The 16,382-nt window shown below is 47.7% G+C and overlaps 1 protein-coding gene across 5 annotated transcripts in view; it reads left to right on the top strand.

Moving 5' to 3' along the window:
* The first annotated feature begins 9,713 nt into the window (after positions 1 to 9,713).
* The window catches only part of OMA1 (OMA1 zinc metallopeptidase), an 82,865-nt gene continuing 76,196 nt past the window's right edge, over positions 9,714 to 16,382 (top strand). Inside the window, exons 1-3 of one of the 5 annotated variants that reach the window (XM_075556749.1) lie at positions 9,714 to 9,787; positions 11,427 to 11,536; positions 15,477 to 15,594. In XM_075556749.1, coding sequence (XP_075412864.1) covers positions 15,544 to 15,594 — 51 coding nt within the window. In that variant the 5' untranslated portion in view covers positions 9,714 to 9,787; positions 11,427 to 11,536; positions 15,477 to 15,543. Of the gene's footprint in view, positions 9,788 to 11,426; positions 11,537 to 12,403; positions 13,261 to 15,476; positions 15,595 to 16,382 lie in introns of those variants that run through there. The other 4 variants (XM_075556785.1, XM_075556757.1, XM_075556766.1 and 1 more) reach the window with 4 other exon arrangements.

Here is a 16,382-nt window from a genome sequence, read left to right as displayed (position 1 = left end):
ATTTATCTGTAAAGATTCACAACCAACCTCAGAAACTCATAAAGGCAGTTCTGTTTTGTCCTACGGGGGTTCTCACTCTGAGGCAAATGGACTGGATGACAGTGAGCGTGTTGGAATCAACTTGATGGCACTGGGGTTGGGTTTTCGTTTGGTGATGTGATGACCATGCTTTATTCTGGGTACTGTTGGAGTTCAGAGAGAGGAGTGCCCCGAATATCACAAAAACTCAAACCCACTGCCCTATATTGAGCTGCTGAGATGGACAGTTTCTTCATGAGTAACCCACCTAGCATCAAGCCCAGCACTGAGCTCCCTGCCCCTCCACGGCTCCTTCTGAAGAGGACTAGTTGAGAATTTTCCCTGTCGCTTCAGGTCTTGTACAGTGCCCAGGCGTTGCATGTAAACAAAACCATATGTATTTTTTAATTAATAGATCTGTTTGTTGTATTAAACTTGGCATATTAAAAATGTCCCCCAAACCAAACAAAAATTTCCAGTGCTTATTACAAAATGCATGCTCAGTAAACGTTTATTGAGCTTACTCCAAAGACACTGCAGAAAGCCAAAGAAATGCCTTTCTTTAAACAGGCATAACGCAGAAGGGGCAGGAGGTGGTCTGCACTTTGGTTGTCTGCTGAGTTTGTAATAGCGAAGCAACAGGAAACAGATGCATATCCACTCATCGGGGAATGCTAGATGAATGATGTGATGTGTTTCCCACAGAGCACCATGAGGTGATTAAATTGGTCTGTATGGATTGCTATTACCTGCTGCCCCCACCCAAGAAATACAGTTTAAGTGATAAGCTGGACGTCACAGCACATACATATAGTATGATCATTGTTATTATTAAGAAGTTTAAAACCACACCAAAAATATACCCCGAGTCTTTGGTTCTCTGAGAGCTGGACTCAAGGTGGCTTTTCAGGTCCCCGCAGCTGGCCACGAGGTGCCCTGCCTGCTGGCCTAGCAGTGAAGCTTTGGGATGAGAACCTCCAGGTCAGCAGTTGGAAACCACCAGCCTCCCCTCGGAGGAAAGGGCACGCATTTTACTCCCTTAATGGGTCACAGCTTGGAAACCCACTGGGGCAGGTCGACCCTCTCCTATAGGGTCGCTGAAAGTGAGAATCGGCACGATGGCAGTGGAATCCTTGTTCTTCCAGTTGTACAAATGCTTTGCCCTCGTAAAGGACTTACCATTTAGAGGTTAGATTCCACTGAATGGCAGCATGGAGGAGAAGCCTGGTAATCAGCTTCTGTCCAGAGTGCAGCCAATGAAACCCTGCTGCAGTTCTGCTCCAGGACGCACGGGGTCGCCATAGCAATGAGGGGGTGATTATGTTGCTGTTTCAGTCCAGCTCAGAGATTCTGTAATCCTAAGAAATCAATGTTTATTGTCCCTTTGAAATACATCCGACTTTGGCCCACATAAGAAAACAGTCAACAGTCTATGGAGAGATGTCAAAGAAGACCGGAGCCAGTGGGAGGCTGGCCAGTTGGCAATAGAGCCCTTGTTGCCAACCCATTACTTCCAAAGGAACCCAAGTTTAACACCAACAACACAGTCACCGCCCTAGAGCAATTGTCAGGGGAAGGGACTGGAAAGCAGTTCCGCATTTCCTCTAGGCAGTCAAATGTAATGTATACGAAGAGCCAGAACGTATTTGCAAATGAAAGCTATTTATTGTACGAGGTCTCAATAATTCGAGCCACAGGCTCTAAAGCCAGCCACAGTTGAAAGGGACAAAGGAAAAAAGTCCGGAGATGTGTAGGTACTTGTAAGGATTTAGCGTTTGGCAAAAGTGATACTTCAAGTCTGTTCATGGGGGAGGGGTTGGGGTGGGGGAGATCGTCCAGCACATTACTGGGACAGTCATTAATTGCCTTGACAACATGCACTGCAGGTCTTTTGTACAAACTTCACTAGCTTCATTGTCCATAACATGTTTCAGGTTGTATGTCTCTCTCACATCTCACATTGACAGTCTTTCTGGTACAAGGAAGACTTTTTAAAATGTAAAAAAGAACAGAGCCATCAAAATACGAAAAGAAAACCTTGACTTTGCATATGTATAGAAACAAGTATACAGTCCTGGTGAAGGTGTGTAAACGCAGCATCCTGGAGGGCAACGTGACCCCTCTCCTCAAGCAAAGCACACTCTTCAAATGCCCCAGGGGCTCATGCTCCGTGAGGAGAAAGAAAGAAGAGAGTTGAGGAAATGAAGACGTGGAAGAAGACAACGGAAAGCCAGCGCCGGCTGGCGTAGAGGATATCCTTTCAAATAGACTTGGTTAGGCCTTCTGTGAAAGTCACACGGCAAAGTAGGCTCCCATTGAGCATTTCCAGTGTAATTTGTTTAGTGGTCTTGGTTACGTTTTTCGTGGCGCGTCAACCATGTCATGCTCTCTGGCCTGCTTGTTTCTGTTCCAGTCACCTGGTTTCCCCCCTCCCTTTCCTTTGGTTCTAAGTAAATATTGACCGTATGCTCTCATAGAAACATGCTACTCACCCATGATAGTGTTTGTTTTATGAGCCAATCTGTTTGTTTGCTAACTGATGACCACGCAGGCCAGCTTTTGTCCAAGGTTTCAAGCGTGTCTTAGGCGACAGTTTTAGGGAGCCCTCCAGTCTCAAGTGGTCCTGTAAATCTGGACTTTTGAGAAGAAATCACAGGTAGGATTCCATGTTTGATTAAAGTCAAGAGCCAAAGAAAACATGGGAAACTCTCGGTGAGATGGGTAGCCACAAGGGACTCAACCACCCTGGTGATCTTGGAGACTACGGCCTGTGTGCTGGGATAGGGCACTTTGATAGGATCTTTCTTGCCACCCAAATGACTGGGTGGGACTGTGTGCAAATAAGGTGCTTGTGGTCCACCGAGGGGACTGGGCAGTTTGCTGGTATGCGAATGAGGTGCATGGTATCCTTGTGGGAGTGGGACTATGGCACCCTACTGAAGGGGTTCGCCAGTCTTGCCATCCTGCTAGGCTACAAGCGAGCCATCCCAGAGGAGGGAAAGCTCTTGAGAAAAGTCACCATCATCGAGTCGATTCCAACTCATGGAGACCCTATAGGACTGAATAGAACTGCCCCTGTGGGTTTCCAAGGCTATAAGTCTTTACCAGAGTCGAAAGCCTCATATTTCTCCCGCAGAGTAGCTGGTGGTTTTGAACTGCTGACTTTGCAGTTAGCAGCCCAATGGCACAATTCAGAGAAGGAAAAGGAGAGGGTCTTAAAACATCCAATAAAAGACAGAAGTGGAGCAGATCCTTTGGACCCAGGGTCTCTGTGTTGAGAACCCCTTACAGCCAGGAGACCCAGAGAGAACTGTAACATCAGAGAGCGCACAAGACCGTGAGAAGTCGCCGCAGCAGAGAAATGGCAGCTACAGAGCCAGGAGCCCAGCACGAGATGGTGCAGTGCACTTCCTAGCCCACAGAGCAGGACAGTTACAATGAGTAAACAGGACAAGGACATAGAGCTAGAAAACTCAGCATCTTTGGGCAGGAGACTCCCAGTGAAGTGGGTACCTCTTGGCAGAGCCAAAGAGCTTTGTTACCTTTGCCCGATCAGGCCAGAAGCCAGACTAAGAGGCACAGGAGCTAAGAGGCTGTGGGAAGGTCAGACAGAAGCCTGCCTTCAGGCCCAACTAAGAAGAGGCTGTCCTCATAAAAGAGTTTATCAGGAGTCATTCTTGATCTTGAATTGTACTTATTACTTCCCTGATCAACCCGAGAGCTGTGAGGGTGGGCTGCGGGTTTTGTGTGGCCACTGTAACAATTCCAGAGCCTGCCAGAGAAGGAAGAGAGAGCCGTGGAGGATGGCTGGTGTCCGAACTGGTAGGAAGGTTAGAGAGAGGAGGCATATCTGATCCCTGCCTCATAGCAATTCTCCTCCCTCCTTGTGAAGTTAGATAAGGAGGTTGGATGAGGCTTTTGCTGCACGGGACCAGGTAACAGTTTGTTCATAAGGTGGCCTGCATCAACATTGACTTCGTGGTAACAAACGGCAGCCAAGAAGAGAGAGGTGACGATGTGGGCATTCTTCACGTTGAGGTGATTTCAAATTCACACTCTGGCATTTTGAACAGTTGTGGAGCTGGGACATCATCAATAGACATGAAAGGGCACTTCAGGCAAAGTCCCACCCAGACCCTGCAGCCCACCAATCAGGTGATCTTGAGATCCCGTGGCCACCTCACCGATTCTCAAGCTGAATCCACGTGAGCAGTCTCACACTTAGCTGAGTCTTTGAGCCAGATTATAAAATGTCATGATTCATAGTTCCTCAGAATTATTTCATCCTTGATTACTGACTCATAGCGAACCCTGATGGCTTTCTGAGACTGTAACTGTTAGCAGGAGTAGAAATCCTAGTTTCCTCCAGGGGAGCTGCTACGGGTTTCGAACTGTTGACAAGGAGGATTGCAGGCCAACTGGTAACCAATATGAGTTAGCATTGGCACGATGGCAGTGAGGTTGGAGCTCGGTTTTATCTCACTATCTAGCACTTTCTAAGGATGGTATGAGTTAATCTGTACCAAAGAAACTTTCACATATGGAGCAAATGGAGAAGTGTTAGGTTCCGTTTCCTGGAAACAGACTCTGAGACAAAGATTTGTACATAGAGTACTGGATGGTGTGCTCAGGAAGAAAAACCTATAAGGGAGGAAGGACCAAGCAGAAGAAGGGAACCTTTCCAGCCAACCCCATAGAGAGGTCTGGTGCTGGGATGATCCACTGAGGTTCAGGAACCTGTCCTTTGGACTGCCAGGTGTACCAGTCTATGGATGCAGGCAGTCCCTGGGGAGAAGGCACATCCTTGCGTGTGGTAGGCATGGTCAGCTATGAACAGTCAGCAAGACAATGGTCAAATGAGTGTCTCTCTCTTCAGTGCCGAGTGGGGGGGCCCTACTGTAACATTAATCTTTCTATTTCTTCCCTAGGCTGTCCTATCCAAGTACTACAAATTAGGTGACTTAAAATAAGAAAAATATATTTTCTCAAGTGGGTAAAGGGAGACATCGGGCAATATAAGACATGACAAAATAACAATCATTTATAAAATATGAAGGGTTTGTGCGGGAGGGGTTAGGGAGGGAGGGTAAACATCAAGGAGCTGATACCAAAGACTCAAGTAGAAAGAAAATGTTTTGAGAATGTTATCGACAACCAATATACAAATGTGCTTGACACAGTGGATGGATGGATGGATTGTGATAGGAGTTGTACAAAGCCCCAATAAAATGATTTAAAAAAGAAAAAAATATAAGATATATACTCACAATTCGGGAGAAATCCACCATCAAGGTGTCGACAGTGCCCTGCTCCCTCCCCCCCCCTCTAGAAGAAGAGCTTTCCTTGTGGATTCTAGCTGCCTGAGGCTCTTGACATTCCACTGTTGGATGACAGGTCACTCCACTTTGTCCGGTCTTCACACGAGTCTCCGTGTGCCCCTGTTTCAGAGGGACTCCAGCCACTGAATTCAAGAGTTCACCTCACCAGAGACGATGTCATCTTAAGGTCTTTGCCATCATTAAATCTTCATTCTACTCCTGACACCACTCAAACCCACTGCCACGGAGTCAGTGCAGACTCAGCGCCCTCTGTAGGACAGGGTAGGACTGACCTGCAAGTTTCCAAGACTAACTGTTTCATGGGAGTAGAGAGTCTTGTCTTTCACCCTTCTGAGGTGCCAGGTGGACATCCATTTTGGAGTACGCTGTTCATCCCACTGTAGGTGGGTTTAGAGGTTGGTGTTTCAGTCTCTCAGTCTGAGTAGAAACTGACGCGATGACAACCACTATCTCCATGGGATCCAATGGAAAACAGCAGCTGTAGAGATTGGATAGAAACTTTAGGGCGTGTTTTGTGGTGTACCGTTTTTTCCACAATTAAAAAAATTACACGAATAGCAGTGAGTACCAGGAAGAAGAAAATATTCTAGAATTGATTGGTGATGATTGTTCAACTCATCTTCATAGACCGCATGATGGAGTTGTCTGACGTGTGGATGAAGTGCCAACGAAACTGTTAACAAGGGAAAAGAACCCCGAGGGAGCAGTGCATTCTTCTGAAGGCAGGAGGGACGATTTGGACAGCAGGGTGAGAAGGATTGCCCACCGGGAGGAAGATTGTACAAGGTCACTAAGCCGTACCTGTAGAAATCATTGACTTTGTGTGTTCTCATTAGCAACAAAACAAAATTAAAGGAAGACCACCATCTGGTGGCTCTGTCCTTCTCTGACACACACAGGAGTAGCAGGAATCGACTCACCCGCACGGATTGAGAGCCTGTGTCTAGAACTCTAACACCCTGGGTCTGCCCATCTGCTGCCCCACGCATCCACTGCCAGAAATAGCAGCCTCTCCGTCATCGACCAAAGAAACCTAGGACCACACTCATTCATTAACGGCCCTCCTTTCCTCAAGGTACCATGTAAGGTGTCAATACAATTTTGCAATAAGCAGTGAACCACACTGCTATTTTTTCAGGTATTGCTCCCGTCACATCTGCTAAATGCCTTGGTGATCACCCTGAAATGCCTTTTCCCTTCAGTGGGACATTTTCGCAGGTTCCCCCACTGCCACTCCCGACAAAATGGTATACAATCGGCCAGTTATATATGCCTTCCAGAAATGTAGTCTTAGTAATGCTGTGGATGGCAGGGAAGACTGCGCTTTGTATGAAAATGACAGCAGTGATGGTGATGACGGCGATCTCAGTGAGGACAGCGTCTATGATGACCTCACACCAGCTGAAGCTCTGCATTAGGATACAGATGATGATGAGGAATCCAGTTTTGAAGGATTTTAACTCTTTACATTTTAGCTTGGTTGCTGATTGAGCTCAGGGTATAGTACTCTTAAGGTATCATTGTTGACACCTTATTGTTTTTGTTGAACCTATTTTCCACTTACTGTGCTGGTTTACTAATGTTAAATGACTTGTCCTTTTATTTACGTTTTTTTATTTAAAATAAATATTTAAATACTTTACCCCACTGCGGTCTCAATTTTTAGTAATTTTATTTTCATTTGTTTTGATTACTGAAACTCACCAATAGCTTCTGCATTTTCCACCCTAGGCTTATACTCGAGTCAATCAGTTTTTCTGGTTTCCCAGGTAATAATTAGGTACCTCGACTTATACTCAGGTCGGCTTATATTTGAGTATATACGGTAATTGCCCTTTGGTGTATTTGTTAGGTTTCCCGGGGTGAGAAATACTCGGGTCCTTGGCTTCCAAGGAGAAAGAATTCACTCTGAAGCCTGGTTTGTGATCCACGTGGGTTTTATAAAGGATGGAAGAAGTTTCATATTTTACACAGGTGCCCTCAGGGCACTTCACACCCACATGTGGAAACTGAGGCCAGAGAAACCTGCAGCCTGGCGGAGGAGGTGGAAAAGAGATCTCGGTACAGCTGTGTGGGACCACAGCCCGGCCTCACTGAATTGTGTAGGAGCCACTGGGAGAGAGCCGTGGTCTCAAAATTCCTGGCTTTTCAGGGTCCTCTGCTGGGAGGCGTGGTTGATGGCTGCATTAAGCTCACCTGGCCAAGAGGGGGGCCAACCCAGGTGTACCGCCCACCTAGGTGGACTGCCCCTTCTTGTCTCAGAACCTGAAATCGGAGCATGCCCTGTAGCCTAGAACAGCTTCCAACTTCCTGTAAGGGGGCCTCTGAGTATAGAGAGGAACAATCCCCTATCTGGTTACCTAACAGAGTCTGACTCATAATGACCCTATTGAAAAGTAGAACAGCTCCTTATGGTTTTTAGGGATGTAAATCTTTATTTCTTTAAACCATTTTATTTGAAGCTAATGCAGATATCTTCTCATTCCATAGGACAATCACATCAAGCGGTTTTGTACAATTGCTACCACGATCCGCTTCAAAATACTCTTTTCCTTCTTGAACTCCTTGATATCAGCTCCCTTTTACCTCCCCGCCCCTTCCCCCCAAATTAACTTTTGGATACGAGTTAAAAAGTTAATTAGTGTGACTTTGAACAATAGTTGGGAGGTAAATCTTTCCAGGAGCAGACTGCAGGTGTCTTTCTCCCATGGAGTAGTTAGTGGGTTTGAACCTTCAACTCTGCAGTTAGCAAGTGAGCTCTTATCCATTTGCCAGCAGAGCTCCTGTGAGGAAGATAGCAAGGGTTACATCCAAGCAGCACCTGGCGGAGGGTGCAATGGGTCCCTTAAGGGAAGAAGAGGTTGCACCTGCAGGAACTGCAAGCATGACCTTCTTTGGGACAAGATTGTTGAGGGTGCTTGGTCAAAGGGGCAGAAACATAAGATTGGAAAAAGGAAAGTTTGCTGACTTGGGAGGACATTTTTGGGACTCGAACCTTAGCAAGGACCCAAGGAGAGATATGTCAGACTTCCTGCTCAGTGGCATTTAGAATTTAGAGGAAGTGCTGACCAATACCGAGCGAAGTCTGGAGTTTCCTTGGCAGATATTAGAGGAAAGAAAGGGGAGGCAGAGAGTGGTGGTTTGGGTGGAATTCTTAGGTTCAAGCTCCCAGCCAGAAAGGTGTGGGACACCTAGGTGGGCGTTACACCTGGATTGGCACATCTATGCCAGGTGAATTTGATTCAGCCAATGGGGTCGACCAGTATTGTCGACCATGCCTCCCAATGGGGTGCCTGAAAAGCCAGAGGTTTTGCTCTGGCACTCTGTCCCAGCACAGAGCAGCATGGCCAGGCTGTGGTCCAGGAGCAGCCCCGCTGCAGCCCCAGTGGCTGAGCAGCTGTCCCACACACTTGTGCTGCTTCTATTCTCTAGGAACTCACTTGGATCACAAACCAGACTTCAGCGTGAATTCTTTATCGCACGAAGCCAAGGACCGAGGTGTATCTCTACCACGAGAGAGCGAGGTCTAACAAAATGAATTTATTATGTGAAGTCCGAAGGCCAAGCAGTGGATTCTATTGTCGAGGCCATTAAGAATGCATAGGTGAGAGGTCAGCAGCATGACTAAGAAGTCCTCTCTGGCTAGGAATAGTGCGAAGAAAGGTGATCATAGATCTGGTCTTTTAATAGTCACGGGGATGATAGACGCTTAAAGTCATAGAGGCCACGAGGTACTTTGATGCCCAGAAGCTTGGAGGCCCCAGTTGCTGTAACAACTATAAAGGTCAGAAGAACAGCGAAGGGGGCTAGATCTCTATGGAGTGACAGCAAGACGTGGTCCGTAGGTGACAGATCTATCTTGGAGAAAGTACAGCCAGAATACTCCTGAGAAGCTAGGAAGATGGGACTTTGTCTCAGATACTTTGGACATGTTATCAGGAGAGTCAGGGAAAAAGATATCCTCCAGAAGAATTCATTTTAACACAGTGGTTGCAACAATGGGCTCAGACACAATTGTGAGGATGGTGTAGGGATAGACAGTGTCTCCTTCTGTTGTACATAGGATGGCCACGAAACAAGACTGACTCGAAGGACCTAACAAGCATCACCAACATTGTGAAAAGGTATCCACTCCACGACAGTGAGTTGGGGGTTTTCGTTTAGATTCAACAAGCGGCCCTATCCAAGGGCACCTCCTTGCCTTGGCCACAAGAGGGAGCCAGAGCGCCGCCGTCCTTGCAGGGCCCGAGGCCCAATGAGAAAACGGCTAGGCGTGGGTGGAGCGCCGGCCCGGGGTGGGCGGAGCAAAGGGCGCTCCGGCCCGGCCCGAGGGCAGGAAATGAGGGGGCGGGGCTTCTGGGTAATGCGTGCGCGTGCGCGTGCGCACGGGCCGGTTGGGACCAGGAGTCTTCGCTTAGGCCACAGCTAGGGTCTGTCTCTAGTGGTCGCTTCCGCCCTCCTTCCCGAGTCGGGTCGGGCCCGGGGGAGGCGGGCAGTGCGGGCGCGGGAGGGAGCGAACGGGAGGAACTGGGGTGCGGGCGTGAGCCGGGGCCGGGCGGCGTGGCTGCGGGGGTGACGGGGCGGGGGGCGGGGCAGCGGGGGTAGTGCGAGAACCCGGTGACCCCGTGACCCCGAAGCCCTCGTTCCCCTTCTGGGTCCCTGCCAGGGAGGATTGCTGGGACCAGGTTCTGGGAAGTTTCTGCCGCGCGGTTTCCCGGGAGGACAGCTCTCCTTCCGCCCTCCCCTCCGCACAAGCCCCCTGCCCGCACTGGGTGCTGCGCCTGCCCCCGTGGGACCTCGAGTCTAGGCGCTCAGGGCATCGGGGTCCGCCTCTCGCAGCTCCTCGCTGTGAAGGTAGAGAGTGTGCCTGTCTCAAGTGGGCAGTGGAAAGGGGCCATTTCCTGGTCAAACCGTTTCTAAGGGGATTTTAGCAATTTAATAAACTTGCCTGCAAAACCCACTTAAAACCAAAACCATTGCAATAGTGTAGCCAGCTGATGCAAAACGGAGCGACAGTTTGGTTGTGCAGAGCCGCCCTCTGCTAGAAATTTCAAACCAGGTAGATGAAAAATCCCTCATTTGGATTCCGGAGTTGGTGGCGACTGGCGACTTTTAGCAGCCGTCGCTTAAGGGATGGCGGCTGGGAGCCACCAGCCACCATCGTGGTGAAGGGGCGCAGTCTGACATTTGCAAGCTTTAAGAACCCAGCCTTACAATTTATTATTATTATTATTTTAAAAAAGCCTTCCATCATGTGTGCACTTTGCTTGAATGATTATTTTAAAGCACATGTCCTATTTTTGCCTATCTGACAGCTGTTTCCATAGAAACCAGAGAAGAAATAGTCATTTTCCTCAGAGTTGTTAAAACTGCCTTGCAGACTTGAGCTGTGAGTGCCCATGAGTGCTGCTTGGGCTCTTTCAGAGGTGGCACTTACAGAATTAAGGATCCGGAATGTTCTTTGAGGCTAACAATCCAAATTGTTGAATTTTCCCACCTCATTGATTTAGCCCGCCAGCTGTGTTTGTTGACCTGCCAAAGTTCTTTGAAGAAACCCTGTCAGCCGTCACTCTTTTATGCTCTGTGTAGTGTCAGGGTTGGCTCTTCGAAAAGGTATAAATAGATTGCCTCCTCCCTTTCTTAAGGATAAACCAAGGATTACAAAATAGGCACTGGCGCTGTTCTAAAATGACACTTGATTGTCAGTGATACAAACGATAATGCTTTTACTTATCCTCCCATTGGGGGCTTTGCTTATGCCTCCTGTGTCAGTAGAAAGTCCCTTCCCTCCCTCCCCTACAAGTGATGAGAGATGGGCTGGAGTTTGCTTGCCGAGTGAGGCACGTAGAGGTGCATAGGGAGAGAGGAGAGCTCTTTTCTGGGGATATAAGCTTATCTGTGCTGTGGAGTTCAGGAATGGCTGCGTATGGTGCTGTAGTGAGGTGTAGTGAGAGGCTGAATGATGAAGGGTCTGGTCTTCCACAGGAAGGAGTTTTGTTTGTTTTGAAAACCAATGAAATGACACATAAGATAATTGCCTTCATTCCTTTGGGGGCTTACCGAAAACAGCGTATCCTATAAAGATTTCAACTGCAAGGAAACCTGTAAGATAGGAATTATAAATTCCTCACCACCACCACCACCACCACCACCATCCTGGTACGAAGAATAGCCAATGAGTGAGTCTTCCTGTAGATTTGTTGATTTGGGGGGCAAATACAATCTCATGTTATCATTATTATTTGTATGACTTGAGCAAGGGTTGTTGAGTGTTTTGTTCTGCGGTTTCCCTCCCCTTGCACCCAGAATGCTGTCTGCCACATAGTAAGCACTTGTTGAGTACACAGTGAATGAAGGAGAGGCTTGTAAAAGTTAGAGGCTCCCTGCCCCAAACAAAACAACAAAACCAAGGACAAAGGAATGAAGGTCTGTGAATGTTTGACCGAGGTGCCAACATTTTAAAATTGGTACATTTCACATAAAATCTAAGTTTCTGGCTTTCCTTGAAAATGGTGAACCCTTAGGCCATGCAAATCACGGCACCTCTGTTTGTTGCCAAGTATGACCTTTACTATCTTAGTCACCCACCTGGGCCAGTATCTGCTATCCCACATATTAGTTCCCAGTCGCATCTGTCCATTTAACGTTAAATTAATTAGAAGTGAGCTAATTCCAAATTCGGTTGCCTAGTAGGGCCAGCCATCCTTTGTGAACTCGTCCTGTGGGAGGCTGCACTGTAGGGCAGTGCTGATGCACAACATTGCCCTCAGTGCAGGAAGTTCCTTTGCACCGCGTGCTGTTTTAGCTATTAAAGGTTGTCACCACCCCCCCACCCCAAGTTCTGATAGCGGGTTCTACAGGGGGCATTTAGCCTAACTATGAGGTTTGAAATCCCTTCATAGCGTTTGAAAAAGTCCTGCGGATGGAGTGGTTCGTGTTGGGCTGCTTGCTAACTACGAGGCTGCTAATTCTATGAGCAGCTTCCCCTTGGGTGCCGGAAGGTAATGGTCTTGGAAACCCACAGGGGCAGTTCTGCCCTGTCCTATGAGTCATCATGCAGTAGCATCGATTTGTTGGGTTCTTAATTTTTTTTTTGCACAGTGCTTCGCAGTGTAGGGCTCTCCGTGAGTTGTGAGATTGCATTTTCTGATTTGCATTTTAGGAAGATAGGCTTTAACTTTAGGGTGAGGTAGGAGTTAGTGATGAAATAAGGTGGAGAAATCAATGAAGATCCAGTGGGCAAAATGAGGTGGGTCTGATCTAAAGCCACTGGGCCCAGGATGGGTCCGGTTGAGACTTTAGGAAGAGAGACTTGACGTGGTAAATTGAATGTGGCCTGAGTTCTGGATAGTCCTTTATTCTCTGAAACCAATTCAGTACTGGGGTTTGGGAAAGTTGACCTTGCACAGTAAAAAGTAGGGCGTTCTCAGCTAGTTCTGGTTAACAATGTATACAGTATTACAATGTTGTCAACTAGTATGTGAGACAGATGTTTGCCACTTTTATTTTATACCAAGTCATCCTGGAGGTGCTGACGGAACCCTAGTGGTGATGTTGAGTAAAGGTTGGACTGTTAAACACAAAGTTGGTGGTTGAAACCCATCAGCTGCTCCTGGGGAGAAAGATGAGGTGCTCTGCTCCTGTTAAGATTTACAGCCACGGAGTCCTAATACAGCCTCCGTGGGTCAGGGGCCATGGAGTTGTTTGCAGCTCCTAACAGGACAACAGGTTTGCCGGTCCCGCCCCATCCTGACACGTGGTTGAGCCTGCTGCTGCAGCGCTGCAGTACTCCGTCTTGTCGAGGCTTTCACCTTTCTTACCAAGCACGCTGGCCTCCTGCAGGTACTGGTTCCTCTTGATGCAGGCCCAGAGCACAGGAGACCAGGGCTCACCATCCTCAGGGGTAAGGAGCTGTACTTCCTCCAAGATGGATTTGTTGGCTGTTCTGGCTGGTCATGGGGCTCGTCATTATTCTTTGCCAACGCCGTAATGCAAGTCCACCCGCTGGCCTCTGGTCTGTCTTGTTCACTGTCCGACACGCACCTGCACATGAGGCGATCGAAAGCACCAAGCCTTGGGTCAGCCACACCTTACTCCTCAAGGGGACAGCTTTGCTTCACAACATTTTAAAGAGGTCTTTGGGGGAAGACTTGCCCTGTGCAATTTCGTATGTGTTTTTTAATTTGTTGGTTTTTCTTTTTTGTTGCTATTTTAATTTAATTAATTTATTCTTATTTTATTTTTGTTTACTATTTACTTTTTTTTTACTATTCCCTGGGTGGTGGAGCAAGAAAAATAGAAAGTAATCTTTCAGACATCATTTATTTTCAGAATACCAAAAGCAAACAAACAAAAAAAACCCCAAACAGCCAACCTTGAAAAGGTGCAATTTTTTTTAAGCGATAATGAAGACGCTCATGCATTGGAATTGGCCGTGGGAAGCGTGTGGCCTCGGGGACAGGGAGGTTTTATCCCTCTGTCTCTCTCTTCTTGGCTGCCGGGGCCTTTAACTCTCTTGTATGTTCTGCTGGTCTTACTGTAGATCCACTTTTCAGAGCTGTTGGTTCCCTCGAGCTTTACCTCGTGCTGCTGCAACGCTGACTTGCACGTGTTCTCATTGACCCCATGCCTCGTACTTCTTGCCAAATGTCTGCTCAGTGATGGAACCCACCCTGAGCTCTGGCCAGTGGCAGGGGCCACTAGATACAAACATGGCATCCCTAGCCTGCCCTCTACAGGGAGGATGCAGAGCGTATGGTTGGGCAGACATTTTCCCGCCCTCTCTGCTGCAGTCAGTCACTAGAGCGGAATAAAGGAAAGAGGGTTATGTGCTGCTTACTGCTCTTTGGCTTGTTTGGCTTTTTAAATGTTTAAGCCTTAAGTACTTCCCCCTTTGGAACCACGTGTCTTTCCTAATTTTTGTTGTCATTCTCTATCTGCTCATGTCCCGTAGGCTCGCTGTGAGTTGGCATCGACTTGGTGGCAGTGGTCTTTTATAGTGTATCAGCTCAAGTGGCATAAAACATAATAGTTGGCTTCCTGAAGCATTCTGCTTCCCGTGAATTTTTAAAAATGTCATACAGTACAAAGCACTTAATGCAGAGCTGTAGTTTATTACCCCCTGATGTTTTTACTTGGTTCATTTCTGTTCCCCAACTCCACGAGGGCAGGGACTGTATTTTATACGGAATCTGTTACTCCCACACCATTTAGCGTAGGAAGAATATGACATCCTACTCACATACTAATTAAAATTTTTTTCAAATTTTTTAGTGAGAAATGTCAGGGCTTTATGCCAATTCATTTTGGACTCTTTTGAGACTTCTCATTTCCATCCAGATATATTTAATCAGAATCTATGTTTTCACAGTATTCTTTACAGACGCATCTATACCTAAGAATCACCTATAGAGCTTGTAAAACCTACAGCTGTTGGTTCAGGATATCAGGGGTGGGAGTGGAAATTCTCCACCGCTGGTCCAGCTGGAGTGAGGCGGCCAGAAGCCCTGGAAAATACCCGACACAACGCTTTCTATATAGAGAGTTCAGGGGCGTTGATTACATTCTTCAGTTTGTGTCAACATTCTTGTCTTTCAGTTGTGGTTATTTCATGCCCACTAATTTAGTTTTAAACTCCCCCCACTCCCCAACCCCAAACTTATCATTCGTGCTTCTGAGACACCATTAGCCAATTGTTCTCATGTAGCTTGTGGGAAACAAAGATTTCTCCCAAGCCGTCTCCCCTAAGTATATGCCAAACAGCTGCTCGCTAAGCATGGCAAATGCCTATGCATTTGGAGGTCAACGGAAGTAGGTCAGAGGTTATTCTCCCTAAGGCTTATCAGCCCTCTAGAGCCATCAGACTGTAGTCTGCCCTACCCTAAGTAGGACCCACTCCCTTCTGATAAGGATAGTAGTTGACTGTTTCCTTGTAGCAGAACCCAGAGAGGTCAAGCCCACTCAAGGTGACCAAGGTTAGGCTGCCATATAGTCTAGGGTCCGCCCTTGTCCCAGTCCCTCCTCTTCCTGTCATGCGTACACCTCTAGCTCATCCCCTTCCTGTCACGCTTATGCCCATTGTATATCCCCTTCCTATTGCCCGTGTTGCCTGTTGTACAGCCCCTCCTGTGATGTGTGTGGTTACCTGGAGTCAAGTCCCCCAAAGATAAATAAGCCTTGGTTAGCAATGGAAGACTCTCTGGCTGTCTCCTGCCCTGTACCACCAAGAGGAGCTGAGGTGAGCATGCTACTTTGTTATAATCTTTATATAGCTTAACCTTACAATTGCGCTTACTGAACCGGCGATTAGCCTTCCCCCACAGTAGGTGATTATTTGTTTAGGCTGCGGAGTGGCTGCCGGCGGCGGCTGAGGCTGTGAGGCAAGCCCCCGCGACGGGCTTATCATTACCTGGACGGGTTCCTGCAGCACCGTCATCCTTGAGGCTCAGGCCCGGCCGACCCCGGCTCATTTAAACTCACCGGGGGATGGGGGAGGCTGAGCGACTCCACAGTAGGTGATTTTTAAGAGTGTAGTTCTCACACAAGAAATCGTTCACCTTTGGAACTAACCTGCTTTTGGTTGAAAAGCACATCCAAGAGGGTGTTGTTTTCAGGTGCCATCGAGTCGGCTCCAGCCCATTGCGACCCTGTGACCCTTGGGAGAGCAGAAGGAAACACTGCCCGGTTCTGTGCCCTCACCATTGTTCCTGTGCCCGAGCCCATTCATGCAGCCACTGTGCCAGCCCATCTCGTCAAGGGCCTTCCTCTTTGCCACCGCCCTTCCACCTGACCAGACATGATCGCCTCCCCCAGGGCCTGGTCTCTCCTGACAATATGTCCAAAGTATGTAAGATGGAGTCATGCCCTCCTTGCCTCTAAGGAGCACTCTGGCCTTCTTCCAATACAGATCAGCTTGTCCTTTCAGCAGTCCATGGTACTTTCAATGTTCTTCTCTAGCACCACAATTGAAATGCATTTAATCTATGGTCTTCCTTATTCAGCGTCCAAATTTCACGTACATATGCT

This window comes from Tenrec ecaudatus, chromosome 1 (assembly GCF_050624435.1).
Source record: "Tenrec ecaudatus isolate mTenEca1 chromosome 1, mTenEca1.hap1, whole genome shotgun sequence".
Taxonomy (NCBI): Eukaryota; Metazoa; Chordata; class Mammalia; order Afrosoricida; family Tenrecidae; genus Tenrec; species Tenrec ecaudatus.
This window is presented reverse-complemented; position numbering and strand designations above follow the sequence as displayed.